This window comes from Natrix helvetica (assembly GCF_964273705.1).
Source record: "Natrix helvetica genome assembly, chromosome: 1".
Classification (NCBI taxonomy): domain Eukaryota; kingdom Metazoa; phylum Chordata; class Lepidosauria; order Squamata; family Natricidae; genus Natrix; species Natrix helvetica.
Window position 1 is genome coordinate 277,418,767 of NC_138548.1, and position 22,263 is coordinate 277,441,029.

General features: G+C 36.6%; 2 protein-coding genes across 6 annotated transcripts in view; both read left to right on the plus strand.

The window, feature by feature from the left end:
- FNIP1 (folliculin interacting protein 1) overlaps nucleotides 1–22,263 on the plus strand; it is a 543,489-nt gene that overhangs the window by 181,899 nt on the left and 339,327 nt on the right. The gene's annotated exons all lie outside the window — the stretch shown is intronic.
- The window catches only part of RAPGEF6 (Rap guanine nucleotide exchange factor 6), a 168,077-nt gene that overhangs the window by 29,744 nt on the left and 116,070 nt on the right, over nucleotides 1–22,263 (plus strand). For all 5 annotated transcript variants that reach the window (XM_081936498.1, XM_081936495.1, XM_081936494.1 and 2 more), the window contains exons 2-4: nucleotides 14,224–14,294; nucleotides 15,266–15,322; nucleotides 15,921–16,004. In XM_081936498.1, coding sequence (XP_081792624.1) covers nucleotides 14,224–14,294; nucleotides 15,266–15,322; nucleotides 15,921–16,004 — 212 coding nt within the window. The remainder of the gene's footprint in view (nucleotides 1–14,223; nucleotides 14,295–15,265; nucleotides 15,323–15,920; nucleotides 16,005–22,263) is intronic.

A 22,263-nucleotide genomic window follows, 5' to 3' on the forward strand; every position in this document is an offset into this window, starting at 1 on the left:
TTGTGCTTAGCCTGACATATGTGTAATGGGATGTGAGAATAACCTTGACTGACAAGGGGAAATGCTGAAGTGTTGGACAGTAGTCTGATCAAATCTGGATCCATACCAGGAAAGTAATTTCAGTAAACATCCCAGAATTGACCCTACCCAGTTCTCTGGATTGTTTATTATTTATTTATGAAAAATGACTTATGCCAGGCACCTTACAAGATTAACAATAAAATATATAAAATATATTTTATATAAAATGTAAAATATGCAATCTATATTTTACAATATAAAAGCAATAAAAAGCAATAATAATATAAGGAGTAGTGGTAGAAATGCTTTCAGATGTGCAAGATTATTTTACTGTAACCTTACAATAAAATAAAGCACTGTGGGGCTATTAAAAGTGTTTTAGGGAATAGCCAGACTCTCATTCATATCTAGTCCTCTGACTTAAGAGGCTGCAATGCTGGAATCTTTGACAATTTGTAATCCCCAACAGTCAGATGAATCAGGCAAGCATTATATGCAGTGTAATGCCCTCTTCAAGTCTTTAATTATTGGTGGAGGTCCTTACGCCACTTGGATAAACCCTCTTTTTAAAATTAAGGTCTAACATAATCTCAACTAACATCAGACCAAGAAAATGAGCCACGGTGGCGCAGTGGTTAGGGTGCAGTACTGCAGACTATTCCTGCTGACTGCCGGCTGCCTGCAATTTGGCAGATCGAATCTCATCAGGTTCAAGGTTGACTCAAGCCTTCCATCCTTCTGAGGTGGATAAAATGAGGACTCAAATTATTGGGGGCAATGTTAACTCAGTAAACTACTTAGAGAGGGATGTAAAGCACTTAAAGCGGTATATAAGTCTAAGTGCTATTGCCATTGCTATCTTCAGAGTCTTGCGTATCTCTGTTTATAGACATAGAGAACTAAATAATATGGTTCTTCAGGAACAAAAAGCTATTTAAAACTTAAAAAATACTTAACTGTGGACTTGACACAGGCTTTTTGATGTGACATAAATGATCTTTTGACTTCTCAGTAAAAGCCACTACTATTCCCATTTTTTTCCTTTTGGGTTGGATTTAGATTAAGCACTGAAGGCTTCTGGCAGGCAAATTGTCGTTTTTCATTCTTTAAAAGTTTTAAATGACCCATCTCATCCCCATATAATATTGTTCCACTGAAATTCAGTGAGAAATTGGCCACATTTCATTGATGATGGCAATTTTTGTGCCAAATTAAGGTGGTTACTTAATTTTTAGGGAACTGCCAGACACTCATTCATATTTAGGCTCATGACCTAAATGCTGCAATGTTTGAGTCTTTGACAGTTTGAAAATTGTTGTTTCTGTCAGTGTGTTAGTAAACATTGGAAACAGATGTGTTCTTATACCCTGAACACCTGGCAAGCTTTTGCTTCACGTCATCTGCTACTTTGGGAGGATGGGATAGCAGTTAAAGTTCTTTCAGCTGTCCATCCTGTAATTCATATCTCAAAATTTATGCATTTCTTTATTGATCTTAATTTTTTTTTCTGTAGTGACTGCAGTAATTCTTGAGATTTCATTTCCTTTTTGCTTATAGTGCACTTTATCTTAACTTTTCATTCATTGCCAGTTATAAGGTATTTTCACTGTGTTTGCAGCTGGTTTGTTCTTGCAAATTTCTGGAATAGATGTCAAGATAGAGATATTGAGTCTTTCTCAGGATAGGATTGTATTTAACATTGAATTCACTACCTTTTGGAACAATGCCGTACAATAACACAGGTGGTGTGATTCAGGTAGTCCTTGCTTAACAATTGTAGTTGGGACTGGAATTACCGCCACTAAATAATATGGCTGTAAAGTGAGTGCATCCTTTAGCAACGTCAATTGTGACAGTCTTCATTGCCAAGGAATGTGGGTCATTTATATGGATCTTAGTTGACCAAGAACTTGAGACTTCTTCCTGGCTTCCAACAAGCAAAGTTAATGGAGAAACTGGCAGGAAGCTTCACATCCCAATCATGACAAGCCTTTCTTTAGGTGGTTTGCAAATGGGCTGGTGAACAGGTGAGTGCTACAGAGTGCAAATGAACTGGGTAGTAGTGGCCTGGCACAAGTGCAGCGGGGCATGTGGGTGGTCAAGACCACACAGTGTATGTGTAGTGGGGCACTGCAGTGGGGCAGTGCAACTACAAAAGGGAGCTTGGACACTGTTAGTTTGTGCAAGTGCAACAGGCGGCTTATGTGGGTGTTGACACACAGTGAAAATACATCAAAGACCACAGATGACTGCTTCAATTGCAACTATAGCAGAGCATTGACAAATATTACAGGGCATGTCAGGAAGTCAGCAGGGAAAATTGCAGATGATGATTGCATGAGCATTCATCTTATGTAAGCTTTAATGATTCCTCTCTATCAGTATCCGAAGAAACTTGTCTATACATTTTATCTGTATTATATGTTACTGAGTTATATCTTTTGGTATACACATAAATATTTAATGGATTTGGTAAAAATACGGAGTTGATATTACTTAAATGGATGGATAACAAAATTCACTTATAGGCATCTGTTGTGCTATTTTAATAAGGGCACCTATTTTTTGCATCAACACTGGGAAGCTAGGATGTGGTTTGGAAATAAACAAAATAATGTCATCTGCAAATAAAAACAATTTGTGTTCAATCAAGTTATGTACTACTCTATAGATCTCCATATCTTGACTAATAATGCAAGCTAGGAATTCCACGCAGATATTAAATAAATCAAGGGTGACATAATCAGCAGCATCCTTGTCTAGTTTCTCTAAATAGTGGGAAAGTAGGAGAAAACATGCAATTAACCTTCATTTTGGATATCGGTGACTTAAATAGTATCTTAATCCATTTTATGAATTCCAAAGAAATTCCAAATGTATTTAGTATACTGCTTATATATTTTGCCAAAAGGTTTTCATTTTTAATAATGTAATTATAAATTGACATTTAATCAATACTATTAGATCTATGATTAACTAATGTCTGCTGCTTGCCTAATTTTTATAAACCATGCTTGATCTTCTTAATAATGAACAATATCATTTGCTATTACCCATTTGCTAACACTGTTGTTAAAATCTTTGTATTCATTCATTCATTCATTCATTCCCATTTATAAACCACCCTCTGTCTCAAATAAAGAAAGATTAAAATATGCAATATAGCAGCACTCGATAGATTATCAATGAAGACCTTGGAAAAGAAATTAAGATGTCATGATATGCTTATATCTACAATTATTAGAAGCATTCAGAGAGTGGTTTTCCCTGTGACACACTATAAAAGTGAAAAAAAGAAAGAAGAATATTGATAGTTTTGAACTTTGGAGTTGGAGAAGACACCTGAGAATACCATGGGTGGCCAAGAAAACAAACAAATGGATTTTATAATAAATCAATTCAGGTTCTTACTCAAACCACAAATGATCTGATACAAATGTTGAACCTATCTTAGAGAAGTCTATAAGGCTGGTAATGGTGAAAGAAAAGAAAAAAGAAGGAAAGAAAAGAGATTCCACAGCAAGATTGCTGGACTTAATTACTCCCCTGAAAATCTTCACCCAAACCATCGTCCTGCTTTTCCTTTTCCTATTTGAATATATTTGAAGGGATGTAAATAGTTAATTAAGATATCCTATCTTTTAATTAGGTCTCACAACTAATTATTACACTTTTGAAGCAAAACTGGTTTAGCCAGGAAAAGAAGAACACTTAGGCAAGATACGAAATAATTTAGAGCAACTGATTGGAGAAATATTTAAAATGCACTTAAAATATATTTTAATTCAGTAGAGTATTACAGGAGAAAAGCTTGCTTCATATGCTGCAGGTTTTCTTTTCTTCTGTAACTGAATCAGCCTTCATAATAATCGACAAAACTTGCAAATAATAAATCATTATATATAAATATATATGTGTTATATTTGTACTGATAAATAAATAAAGGGAGACTAGTATAGATCTATTTTGAGCTAATTAGCTCTCATCAGCTAGCCATACTCTTACTGGGATTTGAACCCGGGCAGTATATATCTTAGGCAGGAGTTTTAGCCACTAAGCCACGGGCTCTGTTCCTTATCAGTTGAGCCAGGGAAATAGGTATGTATTTGTGTTACAACCCGAAGGACAGAAAGAGGGAGTAGTGACCTTCCTCCCATATTTAGTCATACCAGGGGTTGTAACACAAATACATACCTATTTCCCTGGCTCAACTGATAAGGAACAGAGCCCGTGGCTTAGTGGCTAAAACTTCTGCCTAAGATATATACTGCCCGGGTTCAAATCCCAGTAAGGGTATGGCTAGCTGATGAGAGCTAATTAGCTCGAAATAGATCTATACTAGTCTCCCTTTATTTATTTATCAGTACAAATATAACACAAATACAAAAAGGCAACATTAAAAATAAAAATATGGTTTTCTGCCTGCATGGTCTTCTGTGATAAGCCGAAGGACAGAAAGAGGGAGTAGTGACCTTCCTCCCATATTTAGGCATACCAGGGGTTGTAACACAAATACATACCTATTTCCCTGGCTCAACTGATAAGGAGACGAGCCTGTGGCTTAGTGGCTAAGACTCCTGCCTAAGATATATACAGCCCAGGTTCGAATCCCAGTAAGGGTATGGCTAGCTGATGAGAGCTAATTAGCTCAAAATAGATCTATACTAGTCTCCCTTTATTTATTTATCAGTACAAATACAACACAAATATAAAAAGGCAACATTAAAAATAAAAATATGGTTTTCTGCCTGCATGGTCTTCTGTGATAAGCTGAAGGACAGAAAGAGGGAGTAGTGACCTTCCTCCCATATTTAGGCATACCAGGGGTTGTAACACAAATACATATATATATATACACATACATACATGCACACACACACACACACACACACACACACACACACACACACACACACACACATATATATATATATATATATATATATATATATATATATATATATATATATACATACATACATATATACATATATACATATATATGTATGTCTTTGGTTGTTCGGGTTTTCTCCCGCGTAGAATTGGAAGTATCTTCACGACGTTTCGATGAAGTGTATATATATATATATATATATATATATATATATATATATATATATATATATATATATATATATATATATATATATATATATATATATATATATATATATATATATATATATTCATTCATTCATTCACAGGTATAGGTATGCAGGTCTTGGCGAATTCGGGTCTTTTCCCGTGTAAGATTGACAGTATCTTGGTGACGTTTCGATGAGATCACACTCATCATCTTCAGTGTTGATGGTGCCTTTGGCTTCGTGTTTGTGCAAGCAAAGCGTGATCGGCGCTGCCATTTTTCTATAAATATAGATAGGGGTGTGTGGAATGTTGGCTTTAGCAAAATCTCCCCAAACACAATATTAAGGCAGCCTTCGGCACTGACCAAAAAATAGCCAACATCTTAAGAAACCCCAAAGACAAGATCCAGCTAGAAAACCAAGGAGTCTACGAAATACCATGCAAAATCTGCCCTGCTACATACATTGGACAAACCAATAGGAGAATAAATCCTAGAATTTATTCGCAGAACACAAGAATGCAGTCAGAAAAGAAGAAAAAACTTCCTCCCTTTTCCAGCACCTTAAAGCTACATGAAAGGGCATGAAATTGATTTTGAAGGAACCAAATTACTCTCCAAAACTGAACACTTCAACAAGAGAATAATTATGGAAACTATCGAAATAGAGAAATACCCTCACAACATGAATAAGTGTGATGATACCTCCTGCCTACCAGACATCTGGAAACTAGCCCTAGTCAATAAACAAGTCCCAGCCACAAAACCAACACAGGACCCAGAAGAACACAGGACACCATCACCAATCACCCTCACCAAACATCAATTCCACCAACCAATCAAGATGTGACAACACAGCCAACCAATCTGTTTAAAGCAACAAAGCCATCATTCCACACACACACACCTACATTTATTGAAAAACGGCAGCTCAGATCATGCTTTGCTCGCACAAACACGAAGCCAAAGGCACCAGCCTGAAGATGACGAGTGTGACCTCATCGAATATATATATATATATATATATATATATATATATATATATATATATATATATATATATATATATATATATATATATATATATATATATATATATATATATATATATATATATCAATCAATCAATCAATCAATCAATCATACATTTCATACATATTGTCAGCGTTCTAAATACCATGCATGAAATCAATCAGAGACCAAGGCAAAATCATCCTTAAAGTTCCAATTTAATCATACAGGCAAGTTAGCACGTCTATGGAATTCCAACTCTAATGTTCTTCCTGGAATTCCACCCAGTTGAAAGTTCATGATCTATCTCCACACCCCATAATCCATCACATGTTCCAATCATCATCTTCCACGCTGGCATCTACACCCCTCTGCTTCCGGTCAGGTGTCGAGGTGCGGAGACAACAGATGACCTTGAGCTTCTAGAAAGAATGACAACAAAACATTCCACAATTCTACTCCTTTCTATTCCCCCCCTCCCAACTACTACACTAATGAAACTGCATAGAAAATTATAAGAAAGTGTGGCAGGCCAAAGATCCTAAAAAGAACATAACTACAGGTCTGACACATATCATATATATATATAGATTATATAAATCTAGAATTGTTGCCACAGAATATAAATATGATTTATTATTTTGTTTGCATTTGGTACAACTGTATCTGGTCTTTTCTATGAACATAGAATGATATCTAAGGTGTTCTCGTATTTTATTCTTGGATGCTTAGGAGAGATGTTACACTGAACCTGAACCTGGAAGTTGTTAATATTTTACATCAGGAAAAAGTTTATATGTCAACCAAATGTAAATGCCTATTTGAAATTTATGTAAATATTTTTAAGCTGCCTGGAGTCACTGAATTGGGTGACCATATACATTTTCTTAAATATATAAATAAATAAAATGTAGGCTGGTAGAAAGGTGTTGCTTGACTTGCTTGGAAAATGGACTCTGTGGTTACAGATTTTGGCTTAATCAGCTAAAATGTAAATTCTTGTGCATCTAGCATTAATTGTATAGTGTGTTTGTGGAAGATTACATCTTCTCCACTAGATATTTACAATGCAATGTTACACTTCATTAAATCCCACCCAGATTTATTTTCATGTAAACACAGGGTGCTTAGCACATAAGACTATAATATCAATTAAACCAGTGACTTATTAAAAATGGAGATGTAATGTAGGTTAGCTTAAGTGATTCACTATATTTATTTATTTAATAATTTATATGCCTGAGAAGGGTTAAAAGACCAAAATAAAATTTAAAAATGCATGATACATGTTTTTTGTGTATTTCTTGATAAAGTTCATCATACTTTTTCTTAACTATGGTAAAGATAACCTTATATAAGTTACAATGTAGCGCTCTCTCTCTCTCTCTCTCTCTCTCTCTCTCTCTCTCTCTCTCACACACACACACACACACACACACACAAACACACACACACACACAGAGACTTGTGTATTTCATTCTTTAGAATGTCAGCTTTGAATGGAGTTACAATGCTTTGCCACTAGATGGCTCACATAATCTGCAGTTCCTTCTAACAGGAAGTGTCTTTTTTTGTATCAGGCTAAAAACATTTTTTTTAAGACATTGTGGATTATATTTCTTGTGCTGTTATACAATGCAAATATTCTTACACAATTGTAGAGCAATTTTGTAATAGATGTTTTTAAAATAATTATATAATAGGTATGCCAGCAATGATAAATTTATTTGAATGTTGAAAAGTAAAAAAAAACCTTACAGTTCTGCTATGAAAAGCATTTATGAAACACGAGCAAGCATGACCAGGCATCCATGAATTTTGGTACTGGCAGAAATGACTGGTTTTTCTTCTCTGTTTGCCAAATGAGAGGCTCAAGTAAGATCTGTAATTGTAGGGGAAACCAATATTTGACAAAGAAGCAGAGTAGCATTGCTTTCTTTCTGTAGAAAATCTTATGATGCTGGTTTTTAGGGGGGAGAGGAGAAACTTAAAAGAAACATCTGTCTGAAGTATCAATACTTAGAACAGTTACTTGTGTGGAAATGCATCTTCATTATAAAAGTAACATTTATTGCCTGTGATGTCATTTAATAGAAATGAGCCATGAGTAAGCACTAACTTATATTCATTAGTATAGGTAGTCCTTGACTTATGACCACAGCTGAACCCAAAATTTCTGTTGCTAAGTGGGACAGCTGTTAGGTGAGTTTTGCCCCATTTTATGACCTTTCTTGCCACAGACATCTACCACTATAGGCAGGTGGCTACGAACCTGCATTGCCACGGCCTACCAAGCACAGGGGCTGCAGACACCGATTACTGGGGATTACCTGGTGACTAGGGCGTGGCCTAAAGAGCGTATCGGACTCAGTCCAATCAACGAGAGGATGAAGTTAACCCATCCTAGATACTCCTCCCCCACTATGAGAATAGGCGTATCAGGTAAGTACCAATGCCCTATCTATTCAGAGATTGGTGTAGCCTTTTAAACAGAACCGTTGGGTGCAGTGGTCCTGTGTTAGCTATTAACTAGTTCATATTGCACAAGTTACAACATTGTGGTAACATGGAATATTAATTGGCTTAAAGCTGATTGTCTATTTCTGCAATAAAAAGGAATAACTTTTATGCTCAGACTGAAAAGTCACATAGGTTATGAATAAAGGTTTTGAAGAGATCAATAGAAGTAGAAAAGCTAGAAGTTTAGGAATCTTGAGGTAAAATACTTAAAAGATGTTTAGGCAATGGGCAAAATAGAATAGAATTTGAAGGGGAAACGTGGATTAGAATGTTTTTTCAAGGAAAGAGCAAAAGACACAAGAAAATAAGATGATTAAAAAGAGTTCTGAAGAAAAGCCCTATTGTGTTTTAGACTAACAATGGTCGTATGTTCCATGAAAGATTATAGTAGGAATGATATGGAGATAATGAAAAGGAAATTAAAAAAAATAAGGTAGACATATTAAATAGTTTAAAAGTAGGGTTTGTGGAACTAATGGTTAAAAAATGAAAACAAAAATAGGACTTTTGTACAGCAGCATTCTGGCCTAGTTTAGGTATAGTTGCTGTATTTTGATCAGGAAGGAAGTGGCCAGGCAAGCCTAAAAAGCTTGCTTTGAGTCTAGACATATAGTCTTGGTTGTTCTATTCTTATGCACATTTATTTTCCTATAGAGCAATCAAAACTCGTGGATTTTGGGAATGAATTTTACATTGCTCAGCAACTGTCATTTACACATTTACAATTAGGCATCAGACAGGCAAATATTTCTTAAGTTTTTAAAAAATTGTTGCCTGAATGATACATTACTTTTTTTGAGGGGGGGGGGGAGTTTAGAGCCAGTTCTATTTGTAAGAAAAGCCTACACCATGCAATGAACATGCACACTAGGTGAGGTTCATTTAAAATCATTATTTATAAACTTTCCAGAGTTGCTTAGATGAGATGGGTAGCGTAGAAGTTAAATATCTCTCAGAAAGTACAGTTACAATTTGTTGATTGGTGCTAGTCACTGTGATAGCAGATCCATCTTAAGAGTTTTGCATTGGTTACTAATGGGTTTCCAAGTGCAGTTCAGTGGCTGTAGCTGAGTAATATAGCCTTGTACGATTGGGCACCAGGGTACTGCAGGACTGCCTATTCCCACCCAGGGTCAACCCAGCCAAGGAGATCCTTGCAGAATATGTTGCTGGTGGTACGTCATTCTTGTGATGTGACAATTGAGACTTGAAAACGTGTTTAAACTATGGCATCTGTTCTTTGGAATAGACTGCTGCTATTTCGAACCAAGACAGGTCTTTTTGCTGATAGCCTTCCAAACCTAAATTGAATATTAATTAATTGAGAAAATTACATTCTTTGTAGTCAATAATTAAGAATTAATGCTGAAGTCAGGTACATATCCCAGGATGGTGTATTCCACTCAGCCACAATAACTTGCCTTTTTCTTTACCAACCGAGATCTTAACAGTGTATGGTTGCTAGTTTCTTTTGTAATGGAGCATATGCAACTCTTTGGCATCTGAGACATTTGTAGTTTTGCTGGAATGTTGTAGATGCAGTTATCTTACATTCAAGTTGCAGGGTATCAACAGTATGATTTCTTTTCAAGCATTCATTAAGGAAAACGTTTGCTATTTCAGTAACTATAACCGTGTAAGTCGATAAACTATAATTCTTGATAAGAATGTTTTGACAGTAGATTCCAGGAGGTCTAATACGTGATGCTTAACTAGTTTCCCCTGGAACAGTAAATTACGTTTTGGCTAATAAGCTCTTTGACAGCTAATATATGACATAGATAAATAGCATTTTGAGCAGTGACTCTTTAGTTGCGTATTATGTTCTGGTTTAGTTTATTGTAATGCATAATTACATTTCTTATAGCCATCTATAATTTTTTCATTTTATTTTATCCATGTTTAGTATTTACCAACATTTAGTAAGTATTAATTTCGACTCCATTGAATTGGAACCTTCCTCTACTAAGTATTATTCAAATATAATGCCGTTTTAAGGGACAAACCTCAAAAGCACATCTGTCTCTTTGAAACACACAACATCATTCACCCCAGATAGCGCTACTCTCCTGATCTTTTGGAGTCATATTCCAGGAAGCAAGTGGCGCACGTTCTAACCTACGTTTAACTTGCTATTATAAAATGTTGTTATTAATTTCAAGTTTTCATTTTGATTCCAGTTGTTTTATAAGTTGTAATTTATGGGATTTAAACATTTGTAAAAGATATTTCTTTTTCCACATTTTGGTAGACACCAAGGGTCTATAGATGTGGATGGGTTATCAGTCTAAGAAATAAGTAGCTGCGTTGACAAAATTGACAAACCTGGGTTTTCCATCCAGTATTTACTCTCAACTGTGATCCAGACAAGGGAAATTTTAAGCAGAGAGTCTTGGACATCAGTTTCAAACTGACATGGTTTTATTGGTTAAAAAATCTTTATATTGGTTGGCTAAGAACAAAATTGTTTTACAATTTGAAAAGTACTTGTCAAAGAGTTTGACGCAATTCTTAAGAAGGGCCAGTGCTAGAGCAAGATTTGAGTTATTGGATTCCATCACCAAATATGGGCACTTCCACCATCTGCCATCATGAGAGGATGTGTATATGTGGTACCCCAGCTATCAAAGATATTGTGCATGTTTTGTTTGACTGCCAACTGCATGCCTCTCTTAAGCTTAGATATGTAAAATACTTCAAAGGACAGATAACAGCAAATAGACAAAAAATAAAGTGAGGGAGATGGGTGGTTTCTAAATTTGATAAATAATTAAAATAAAATAAAATAAATAAAACCCCTACTTGAAAGAGCAACAGGCCAGTGGGATCTGAGCTGCAGATGGCCCTGTTTCCTCCAGGAATCAAATGTATACACTGTGAGCAGATGTTATATTTATCTGAATTTTGTATTTACCACGTATCTATTTTATTACTGTATTATTTGTATCTAGAGTTAGATCCTGTGCAGAATTTTATTTTTTGTATGGTAGTAAGACTAACCAATTAATAAAAATAAAGAAAAAGAGATAGGAAATAATAAAATAAAATAAAATAAAAATAATACATAATATATAAATAATAATCTTGATAGCGTAGGATTATATTACTAACTGGGTAATTTTTGTTTGACATAATGTTATAAGTTGTAAAATTAAAAGGTCAGTAAGAGTTTATTCTGTCTCTGATTCAACATAGCTTGCTTGCTTGCATTGACTCTTGTAAAATTCCTTTGTATTGCATTGTTTCTGTTTAAGAGGAAGCAGTGTTACAACTCAGGCAGTCTAATTTGAACACCAGAATTCTAGAGTAAGAGTTTAATGGGTTTTAAAAGATTGTGGAGCAGTTTCACATACCTGAATGAAAGCTCATGTACACATTTTTCAAATAGTAGCAGCAGCAGCAAAAAAAAAAAAAAAAAGCCCCCTAACTATTTTTAGACCATGTGTCCTCATGAGGAAGCTTAAATTTGTCCTCAGTTGTTGTAGTTCTAAAACAATGTCTCTTGTTGTCTTCTGGCAGACAAATAGTTTGCAATACTTCATTCATGATCTTGGTGATGAAATTGTGAAGGGTTGTTTCCATATAGGGGAGTATGATCCTGTCAAAACTAATGATGCTTTTTTCTGTGGATCCGGAGGGCTTTTGAAGCCAAACCTACTCCCATCTTGCTGGGATCAAGCCTTTCCTCTTCAGGCCCTAAGTCTCCAAATACTGAGACAGCACCTCAGTGGGAATCATCATTTTGCCTGAGGTTAAAAATGTAAAACTGGGTAACAGCGGCAAACTCTGGATTCTTGACTGTATTGATTTGCCCAGCAGCTACATGTAGCTGTTAAATAGGAACAAGGAGTCCTGATCCAACCCCTGGTCCACCTCCCTGTATAATATCTGACTCATTCTTTGCAAAGCATACCAGGTGTCTGGAAAATCACTAAGCTTGTTATTAATCACATCTCCACTTTCAAAAGTTCAATAGACCTATCTGTAAAAGCACAGGGCTGCAAATTGATTTAAACCGTGAGAGTTGCTCTTCTGGTTTTGTCCCAAGGGACAGCAAGAATTTTTCTGCTATCTCTGCTGGACTGGTTTTTGCATGGCTCTTGCCTTTGAATGTTTTCATTTGAAAAGGGAGATAGTGATATTTTTTCAACATGCTGCTGTCCACCACCAATATAGATAGTCTTTGACTTATGGCCACAATTAGGCCTAGGATTTCAGTCACTAAGCAGTGCAATTTGTTAAGCAGGTCATCATGTCACTGGACTCCATTTTATGACCATTTTTACCATGGGCATTAAGCAAACCACTGTTGTGAAGTAGTAGTTTAATGAAACCATTAAGTGAATCAGGCTTCCCCAATTAACTTTGTTTGTCAAAGGCTATCTCAGGTCACAAATCGCGATCATGTAGTGCTGCAAGATGTTGCAACCATTGTATATGTGAGCTAGTTGTTAAGCACCCAAAATGTGACTATGTCACTGTGGGAGTGATTACCTTTTCCAAGGCAATCATAACTGAGCCATTGTCAAAGGAAAAACAAAACTATCTGCAACTTACAGCACTGCCATTTCCTGCAGCAGAAACTCCTGAAATTCTGTAATTGTCCTCTTCTGTCCAAGTGGCAGAACACCACTATGCAACCTCACACCCCTTCAGAAATCACCCCTGAAGGGAAACAGAAAATTAATAATTTGGAAAAGAACACAGAATTATAGGGGAGGAGTTGAAATAAAAAGCAATTGCAATGTAAAGGTAAATGGAAGAAAAAATAGATTAAAAATGATGTAACTGTTAAATATGATGACACAAAGATTGTACCCAGATGACACACTGTAAGATTAATGATATAAGAGTAGTTATGGGAAAAAAACTTTTAAAAAGAAAAAGAAATCACTCCTAATCACCCAGGCACCCATGACTTGCAGTCATCCAAGGCCATTCCCATTACACTTCATTGTGATTGGTTGGGTGGTGATTCTCCCAATGGCAGCAAACATTGGGTTGGAGAAAAACAGAGCCAAGAGAATACACCCACACTAGCTCTGAGTTGTAAGATTGATGTAGCAATCTGCTGTAGTGGTTAAGAGATCAGGGTAGAAAATGGGAGATAATGAGTTCTAGTCTTGCCTCGGAGTCAAAGTCAGCTGGATGACCAGTCACTTTCTCTCAACCCTAGGAAGGACGCAATGGCAACTGCTGTTCCGCTTTGAAATTATTTTACTCATTCTGATTTATTCTTACTATCTTATGTTACATCATTGTTCCCAGAAGCAAAAGATACAAAATACTTAGGCTACTCTCTTATTAAATTACCAACACAATTATTCTTGGAACTGAGAAACTAATATGATTCAGTTTATTATTGGAAATTAGAGGTTTTTTTTTGGGGGGGGGGGGGGCTAACATCCTGAAATTGTAGAAAAAGGAAGGACTGGGAAATCTTCAGAAGAATATACTTTTTTCAGTCTGGTATATGCCCGCTGCGGCATTACCAGGAAAAACTGTATTAACCTTTTTGTGTTTCTAGATTGACATTCAATTTCTTGCTCAAAATTACATGAATTAATCTGCTGGTTTTTTTTTTTTAGGAATTAAATACTATCTATTACTATCTTCATGGAATGGATTCATTATCTCATCTCAGGGAGCATCAGTTAAGGTAAGGGTGGCTAATAAATGAAAATGGGATGTTTAAATATGCTGTTACAATGTCCATTTTATACAGTTAGGTTTTCAAAGCATGGGTATTTTGATATGCAGAGTAACGTATTTTAATGGTTACTTTTAAAATATTAAGGCAAGAGAAAAAAAATTAAGTATTACACAATACAAAAATGTAATATATACCCTTTTTCAGTTTTGGAGAATTTTCTAAATCATGGAATACAACAAGCAGTAAACAATGACAGAGAAGTTTGCAGTTAAAAACAAAATAAAAGCCCTACCTCCCACTTCTGTAACAAATTAGCTGGGGCTGATTCTGGAATCAATGGGGCTTATTTCTGGGCAATTATAATGTACTTCAGGCCTCACTACAAAGATAGAGCTTTTGTATTTGCTTTTTGGTGGATTGTTATAATTCTTTAAGTATAAAATGAATCTTCTCTCTTCTAGATGAGATATTTTGCATGTTCTCCTAGGCGCTGCTTGGAGTGTCCAAGCATGGTTAACTTCAGCTTGCTGTCCAAGGACTGAGTTCAAATCTTTGTGTAGCCACGCCTCCTGCTCCCTCCAGGAGCTCAGTTTTAAAAACTCAGTTGCCCTAAAAGGATGCAATTGGAGAGTCTCCAGACCTTGAGCAGCAAATTGAACTCTCCATATAGTTAGTGTAGCCTATTTTTCTTATTTTTGTATTAGCTTAGTTGTAGATCTGTTAAATTTATTGATCACTGTAAAGTGCTTGTGAGTGTGTGGGACAGGCGCTCGGAGCACGGCGGCCTTCCGCGACCACCACGGTTGAGGCTCCACCGGGAGGCTCGTTGGCGGCTGCTGACGAGCTCGGAGGGCCTCTAGATGAGATATTTTGCATGATCCTTTAAGAAATTGAAATATTACAAAATCTGACATAGAAATGATTATTTCTAGCAAGATGTGAATGTTATATGATGATGCTTAAATTTTTGTTCTCAGAATTATGACTTCCACTGCACGTTATAAAAGATATGATGGAAATCAAGTTTTATTTTGGTAAGTACATTTAATGATTACTTGAAATGAAAATGTTAGACAAAACATATAACTGGAATTAGAAGAATCATATTTACATCTTTGTAATGCATGTACAATTTATTATCCAAATAAAAGATCCAAAGAAATTAGACTATCCACAAACTTAAATTTATAATTGACACTCAAGATCTGGAACAGAATTCATGTGTTTCACGTTCTGAGTGCTTCCGGGAGAGTGCAAGAATGAGTTGTCTCATCTGTTCTGCTTAGAGACTGAGCTGTCAACTTTGTGGCCACGCCCTATTGTCACCCTCTCTGGTTCAGTTTCAGCTCTGTCTATGCTTAGACCAGACATGTCAACTTGATTAGGACTTCTTGCACTCTTAGGAACAGGTTTTTATACCAATTTTATCGCGATTCAGATTGACACTCAAGATCTGGAACAGAACTCATGTGTTTCACAAATGTTATCACTCATTCAGGATTCAAGAGCCTTTTTTCTGCACATGTACGTTTGGACAGATAACATAGTGAATAGGAAAACATTCTTGAAGAGCTTTAATTGGGAGTTCTTGATAGAAGAAGCACTTTACGTATTTGTTTTTTTCTTTTTTAGCTCTGATACTATTGCAAGATGCTGGTATATTCTTCTTTCTGGATCTGTGCTTATGAAGGATTCTATGTTTTTACCACCCCACAGGTATGTAAGAAATCAGTGTTTACAAGGAAAAATAGGTAATCTTGATAACTCAGTTAAATACATATAATTATGGTGAGAAAAATATGTTTGTACACTTAATCTATTTTTTTAATTCTAGGGAATGTCATAGACAATATTTAATTGAAAATAATGGATTATAAAATCAAATCTATGTCACAGTAATAGACCAACATAGGACTATAACATAGAATAAAGCATGCATGTATTTGTATAGTGCATGTAATGCTGAATTGTTGGTATTTGGGTGAAAATATATTGCTTGCAAAGTAGTTTCTAGATTAGAGTAAAACACCTAGAATGTCATGTGCATACTGGGTAAAACTCGGCTTTGATGGTGCTTATGACCTATCAGCAAAATATACCAATAATTTAGTATTGTGTCTTGGTTCAGATTGGTAATGGAGTCTATTTATGTCTTATTTTACAAAAAACAACATGAAAATGGAGCTTTGCATAATATTGCTTGATCCCAAAATGGAATAATGTGATTGACATGTACATATGTAGTTCTTACATAGAAACAGGAAGCTCTAAGGTGGGGCCCAGAGAGGGCATAAAACCAGGGCACTCTCATTATCTCTTCCCTTTTCCCCCCAGGACCTGAAACCATGTGGTCCTGTCCACCATTAAAAAACATATTTCCAAACAGCTTCCATGTTTCCTGTGTCTTTTCCCCTATTTGGAACTGAACCCAAATGGATATTTCTTCCAACAGCATGAGGTAGTAGTGACTTGTACTGTAAATAATGCAACATGCTTAAACTGAAAGAAATTCAGAAATTCACCCCTCCCCAAATTATCTTCATCTAACCTCTTGGGGATAGCATTGTTCAGTAATAGAATCCATCTAAAATAAGAATGTCCTTATTATTTCTGCCAAAGTTTATATTTCAGATAAGCAAAATTTAGAAGGTTATTTTTCTGCTAGCTTGACCTTGGATCTGGTCCAGTGCTTCTTGGCAGGCCATCAGCTCTTTGTATCTCACTTGTCTTAGGTATCAGCAGTCATGTTCTTATTTGCCTTATTCTCAGCTTTGCCTTTTAACTTCTTAAGACTTCCATGCTTTAACAATTTTATCAGCATATTGTTGGGATTATCAACAGAGTCTCAAAATTGGTTACATCCTAGTGGATACGGAGAAACCTTGGAAGTTTAAAGAACTCTATTTTAAACTATCGTTAAAATATAGTTTAAAGAACTATGTCCCATTTGAATTGGAGTTTCAACCAGAACATCATTTAACAGGGGAAAGAAAATAATTTGTTTCTCAAACAGTCGTTTTAGAACTCTGAAACTGCTTCACTGATCTGAGGGTACTGTCTGACAGACGTTTGCGCAGGTGAAAGAGAAAGAATGAAGTTGTCTCTTGGTTTTTACCTCCAAAAAATTGCAGAAATAGCCATAGAAATAGCAGTAGATTGTCCCTACTTAGTGTCCAGTAATGTCAAGCAGGAATTCTGCCTCTTCAATCAACTCTCAATTTCCTAGACTAGAGCAATAAATGCACTCTTCTCAGAATATTCTGAACTAAAATATATGTTTTAATATAATTCTGCTTTTTTATTATCTGTTATCTTTTTGCCAAATTCACAAAATTTCCTATTTATTGTTAGCGTCTCATACCTCTTTTCAGTGTCAATTCTGTCACTATGCAGCTTCAAGGATATTTGGATATGTAGTTAAATTCATTCTTAGTCACATAATTCTTATAATTTTGGCTGCCAGTCCCTAAGTATAAAGGAACTCCTCTGCTAAATGTTTGGCAAGGTGTTATTTTCTTCACTCCTTCTTCCTACATTTTGTGGTTCTGATCATATCATTCAATGTTAGTTTCCATCAGTCCAAAATAATTCTGTTTCGGAATACTTCAGACTAATCTAGGTTTTCTGTTACACAATGAAGTTTATGATGAGGTGCTAAAAGTTTTCCTCTGGAGCTTGTTCCAGGCAGATCTTAACTATACAAGCAAATGACTACTTCAGTGTCAGCTTTTTTTTTTTTTTTTGCAGATCATCTACAGAGATATTTGAGTTGATTGACCAGTTCTAACAGATACTGTTCTTGGTCTTGAAGCTCATCTTGCCTAGTTAGTGAACAAATTAAAGCTGAAAAGAAGTTGGATATTAGCAAGAGGGTGATTGGAAGTGTACTTCCAAATAAACCACAAAGTAATTCCAGAAAAGAGATAAAGAATTTGGTACTTTATAGCTCATAAGACTGAATAGGGATATCTCAAACATATAATACATGCAAGATTTAATATTTCTGAATCAGAAGAATTCTGCAAGAAATAGTGGGAAAAATGGTTCCAAATCAAAAATAGTTGGCTGTAAGAAAAGTTTGAAAACTCTTGTTTCTATAAAAGAAATAACTTGCCTATAAGGGTGTCCAAAATTTGCACCTGCCATATTCAATCTGTAAACAAATATAATTAAGTATGGCTTTAAATTTTCAGAAATATGTGTACTAGGTTGAGATTCTATCAACGTTTGTTTACCTAGAGATTCATTGTAAAGTGTAGTTTGACCAGGGCTTCCTAAATTTTACATTAAAACCAACAGCAGCATTGTAGCAATCAACTTAGGTGCTGCATCAAAGCTGGCCAGTAGGATAGGATATTTGAAAACAAGAAAGCTTTGTATGTGTGTTTAATCATTTTAATTTTGGGAGTTATGTCTCAAGGATGTAGGGGGCAGAACAAGTGGAGAAAATTTTCCAAGTTTGATAAATACATCCTACTTGGCATGCAGAATATGTATGCATGCAGAAAAGAATTGTTCTACATGAATATCTATGAGCATTTCCCTTAAAGTTGAAGTGAGGTTGAAATGCTGGTTGAGTAGGCCACTGATGTGAGTGTTTTGACTGTAAAAAAATATATATGAAAACTTCAGACAACATTTCCAAAGAGTCAACAGTGTTTCTAATTATAATTTTATTTAATCAGAAGACTGACCTCATTTTTTTTTCTTTTTTAACATTTAAGCAAAATAATATTGCTAATACCATTTTCTGGAAGTCTCTTGATCTTGAAGTAGATCTTGATTCATGCAGCTATTTATTGCTACTTTCCAGATTTTCAGTAGTGGTGTTTTCTTATACTTGGAAGGTGATGAGAATTAAATATGGGAGCTAATGCATGTAGTATGTGTTCACCGTTAAGGTTAGGCAAGGCAATAGAATGCACACTAGTCCTTTGCAAATCATGCTGGCACAAGCAAGGACATGTCCTCAAAGTGTTAAAGCAAAAGTCTTCTGGAAGACATGGTGCAGGACTCTTGGTAGGTTTTTTTAACTTTACATGTTTATGCGCACATTCAAATATGGATACATAAATCATATTTCTGCTGCGACTGCAGTGAAGCACAGCAGCTGGGCATGCATGCACATGTGCAGACAGCTGAGGAAAGCCTTCAAAGCAACACACCAAGCCTTTTAGAGGATGTGGCTGGTTTGAGGGGAAACATTTTTGCTCATTCCAGTGAGCTTTGTTTTTTAAAGCAAAGGTACCTTTTTGAATGTTTTATACAAGCCTATTTTCTATCATTTTGCTATGATCTTTCTTATTAGTGGAATAATACACTGTTCAGTGCAATGTATGGACGCCATTACTGTTTGTATTATATTTTAAATTTCCTTATATGCAAGAACTCTTGAGTGATCTAGAACTATAATAATTGCACTAGTCTTGATTTATTGAAAGCAGATTTCTACAGGCTAATTCTTCTAACGCACTCCTAATGTCTTTCAGTAAATATGTATTGTATGTATACAATGCCTTGTTAAAAATCCTTTTCTATAAAGTGTAAGGTGGTAATTAAAATGTCAAAATTGTTCATTTCGTATAGTTGGAAGAAATGTCCATCTGGGTTCAGTTCCAAGTAGGAACAAAAACACTGGAAACATGGAGACTGCTTAGAAAGATGGTTTAATGGTAGACAGGACCACATGGGTTTTTGGGTCCTGGGCAAAAAAAAGCACATGGTTGAGAGAGGCTGTCTTGGGCCCCGCCTTGGAGCTTCCTGTTTCTATGTAAGAAATGTATTCTGATTGGTTGTCAGACTCCCATGGGGTCATGCAGGGCTAACTTTGTAGTGTCTTGAGTCCCAAGCTTGGTTGAATCTTGCTGGGTGATGTAATCTCCCCAGGTGCCATGTGGTGAGTTTGTTGCTAGATGGGTAGAGGGCTAATCCTACCTTTGTTGGATCTTGGGTGAGGGCATTTGCTTATGAATAGACCTAGCTATCTCTTTATCTTTTAAGTGCTGACATCTTCTGTGGGCTATTGAGGAGGGTGGGGGGGTATTAAGAGTGTCTGCTTCCTGCCTAAAAAAACATGTTTCTCCATTTCTCATCCAGGGAAATATAATATTCTGCCTTTTTAATATTTCCTAGAATATTTCATTTTCCTAGGTGGGGGTGATTGCTAACTTCCTACAGTATGGATAGCTGTTCTGATAGTATTTGAGTCTATGGTGTAATTTATCAATGTTGTACCAAGTCTAGTTTAAATAAAAAGTTTTCACTATTTTACAACATCCTATATATCAGCGATGGCGAATCTATGGCATGCATGGCACAGGTGGCATATGGAGCCATATTTGCTGGCATATGGAGCCATCTGTTGTGGCGTGCATGTGCACGCCGACCAGTTACTTTTCGGCTTTCTGGAGGGCCGGGGGAGGCCGTTTTCGCCCTCTAGGCTTCATAAAAGCCTCTGGAGGCTGGAGAGGGCGAAAAACAGGTCCAACAGGCCAACAAGAAGTTTGTTACTGAATGTCCAGTTGGCCCGTTGGGCCTGTTTTTCACCGTCCCCAGCCTCCAGAGGCTTTCCTGAAGCCTGGGGAGGGTGAAAATGCCCTCCCCGAAGGCCCTCTGGAAGCCAGAAACGTATTATTTCCGAACTTCCGGTTGGCCAGTTGGGCCCACCCTGGGGAGGGCGAAAAACGGTCCCAACTGGTCAACCGGAAGTTCAGAAACAATTCATTTCCGGCTTCTGGAGGGCCTCTGGGGGGTCAGGGGATGCCGTTTTCGCTCTCCCCAGGGTTCAGGAAAGCCTCCGAAGCCTGAGGAGGGCAACATTTCTCCCCCGCATGGGGGGCAGCGCACAGGTGCAAGAGGTCGCGTGCACAGGTGGGTGGGGCGCATTGAATTGTGGGTGGGCACACACACGCACAATTTTGGCACACCTTTAGAAAAAGGTTTGTCATCACTGATTTTATATATATATATATATATATATATATGTGTGTGTGTGTGTGTGTGTGTGTGTGTTTTCGTAGATTTTCACGGGTGTAGGTATGCTGGTTTTGTTGTATTCGGGTCTTTTCCCGTGTAGGATTGAGATTGTCTTGGCAACGTTTTGGCAAGATCTCACTTGCCATCTTCAGGCTGCTGTCTTTGGCTTAAAATGCGATCGGAGCTGCCGTCTTTCCCAACTTCCCTTTCTGGATGTCCTAATCTACAAAAAACCCAATGGCACCCTAGTACACACCATCTACCAGAAAAAAACACACACCAACCGCTACTTAAATGCACAATCCCATCACCACCCTGCACAGATCAACTCTGTAGCGAAGACCCTCATCACCAGAACCAAACGCCTAACCGACAAAGACCACCTGAAAACTAAATTACACAAACTCACAAATGTATTCATCTCCAACGGATTCCAAAGAAAAACAATCACCAACCTAATCCAAGCTACAGGACATGAAATCAACAGGAGCCAGGTTAATCTCCAAAATGGAACACCTCAACAAGAGAATAATTATGGAAGCCATCGGAATAGAGAAACACCCCCACAACATGAATAAACATGATGATACCTCCCACCTACCAAACATCTGGAAACCAACAAACGAACACCACCCACCACCCAAGCCGTTACAATACAAAACAACAATGCACACACAGCCAGCACCAATCAGCACCAATCTACCAATCATGATACAACCACACAACCAATCATTCCACTTACTGAAACAAAGCCAGCACCCCATCCTCTCCCACCAAGATTTACAGAAAGACGGCAGCTCCGTTCCCATTTTAAGCCCAAGCCTGAAGATGGCAGGTGAGATCTTGCCGAAACGTTGCAAAGACAATCTCAATATTACACGGGAAAAGACCCGAATACAACAAAACTAGCATACCTACACCCGTGAAAATCTACGAAAACAAATATATATATTTGTTTTGTTGTATATAAACAGGACATAAAGAAACTTGTTTCATTTAT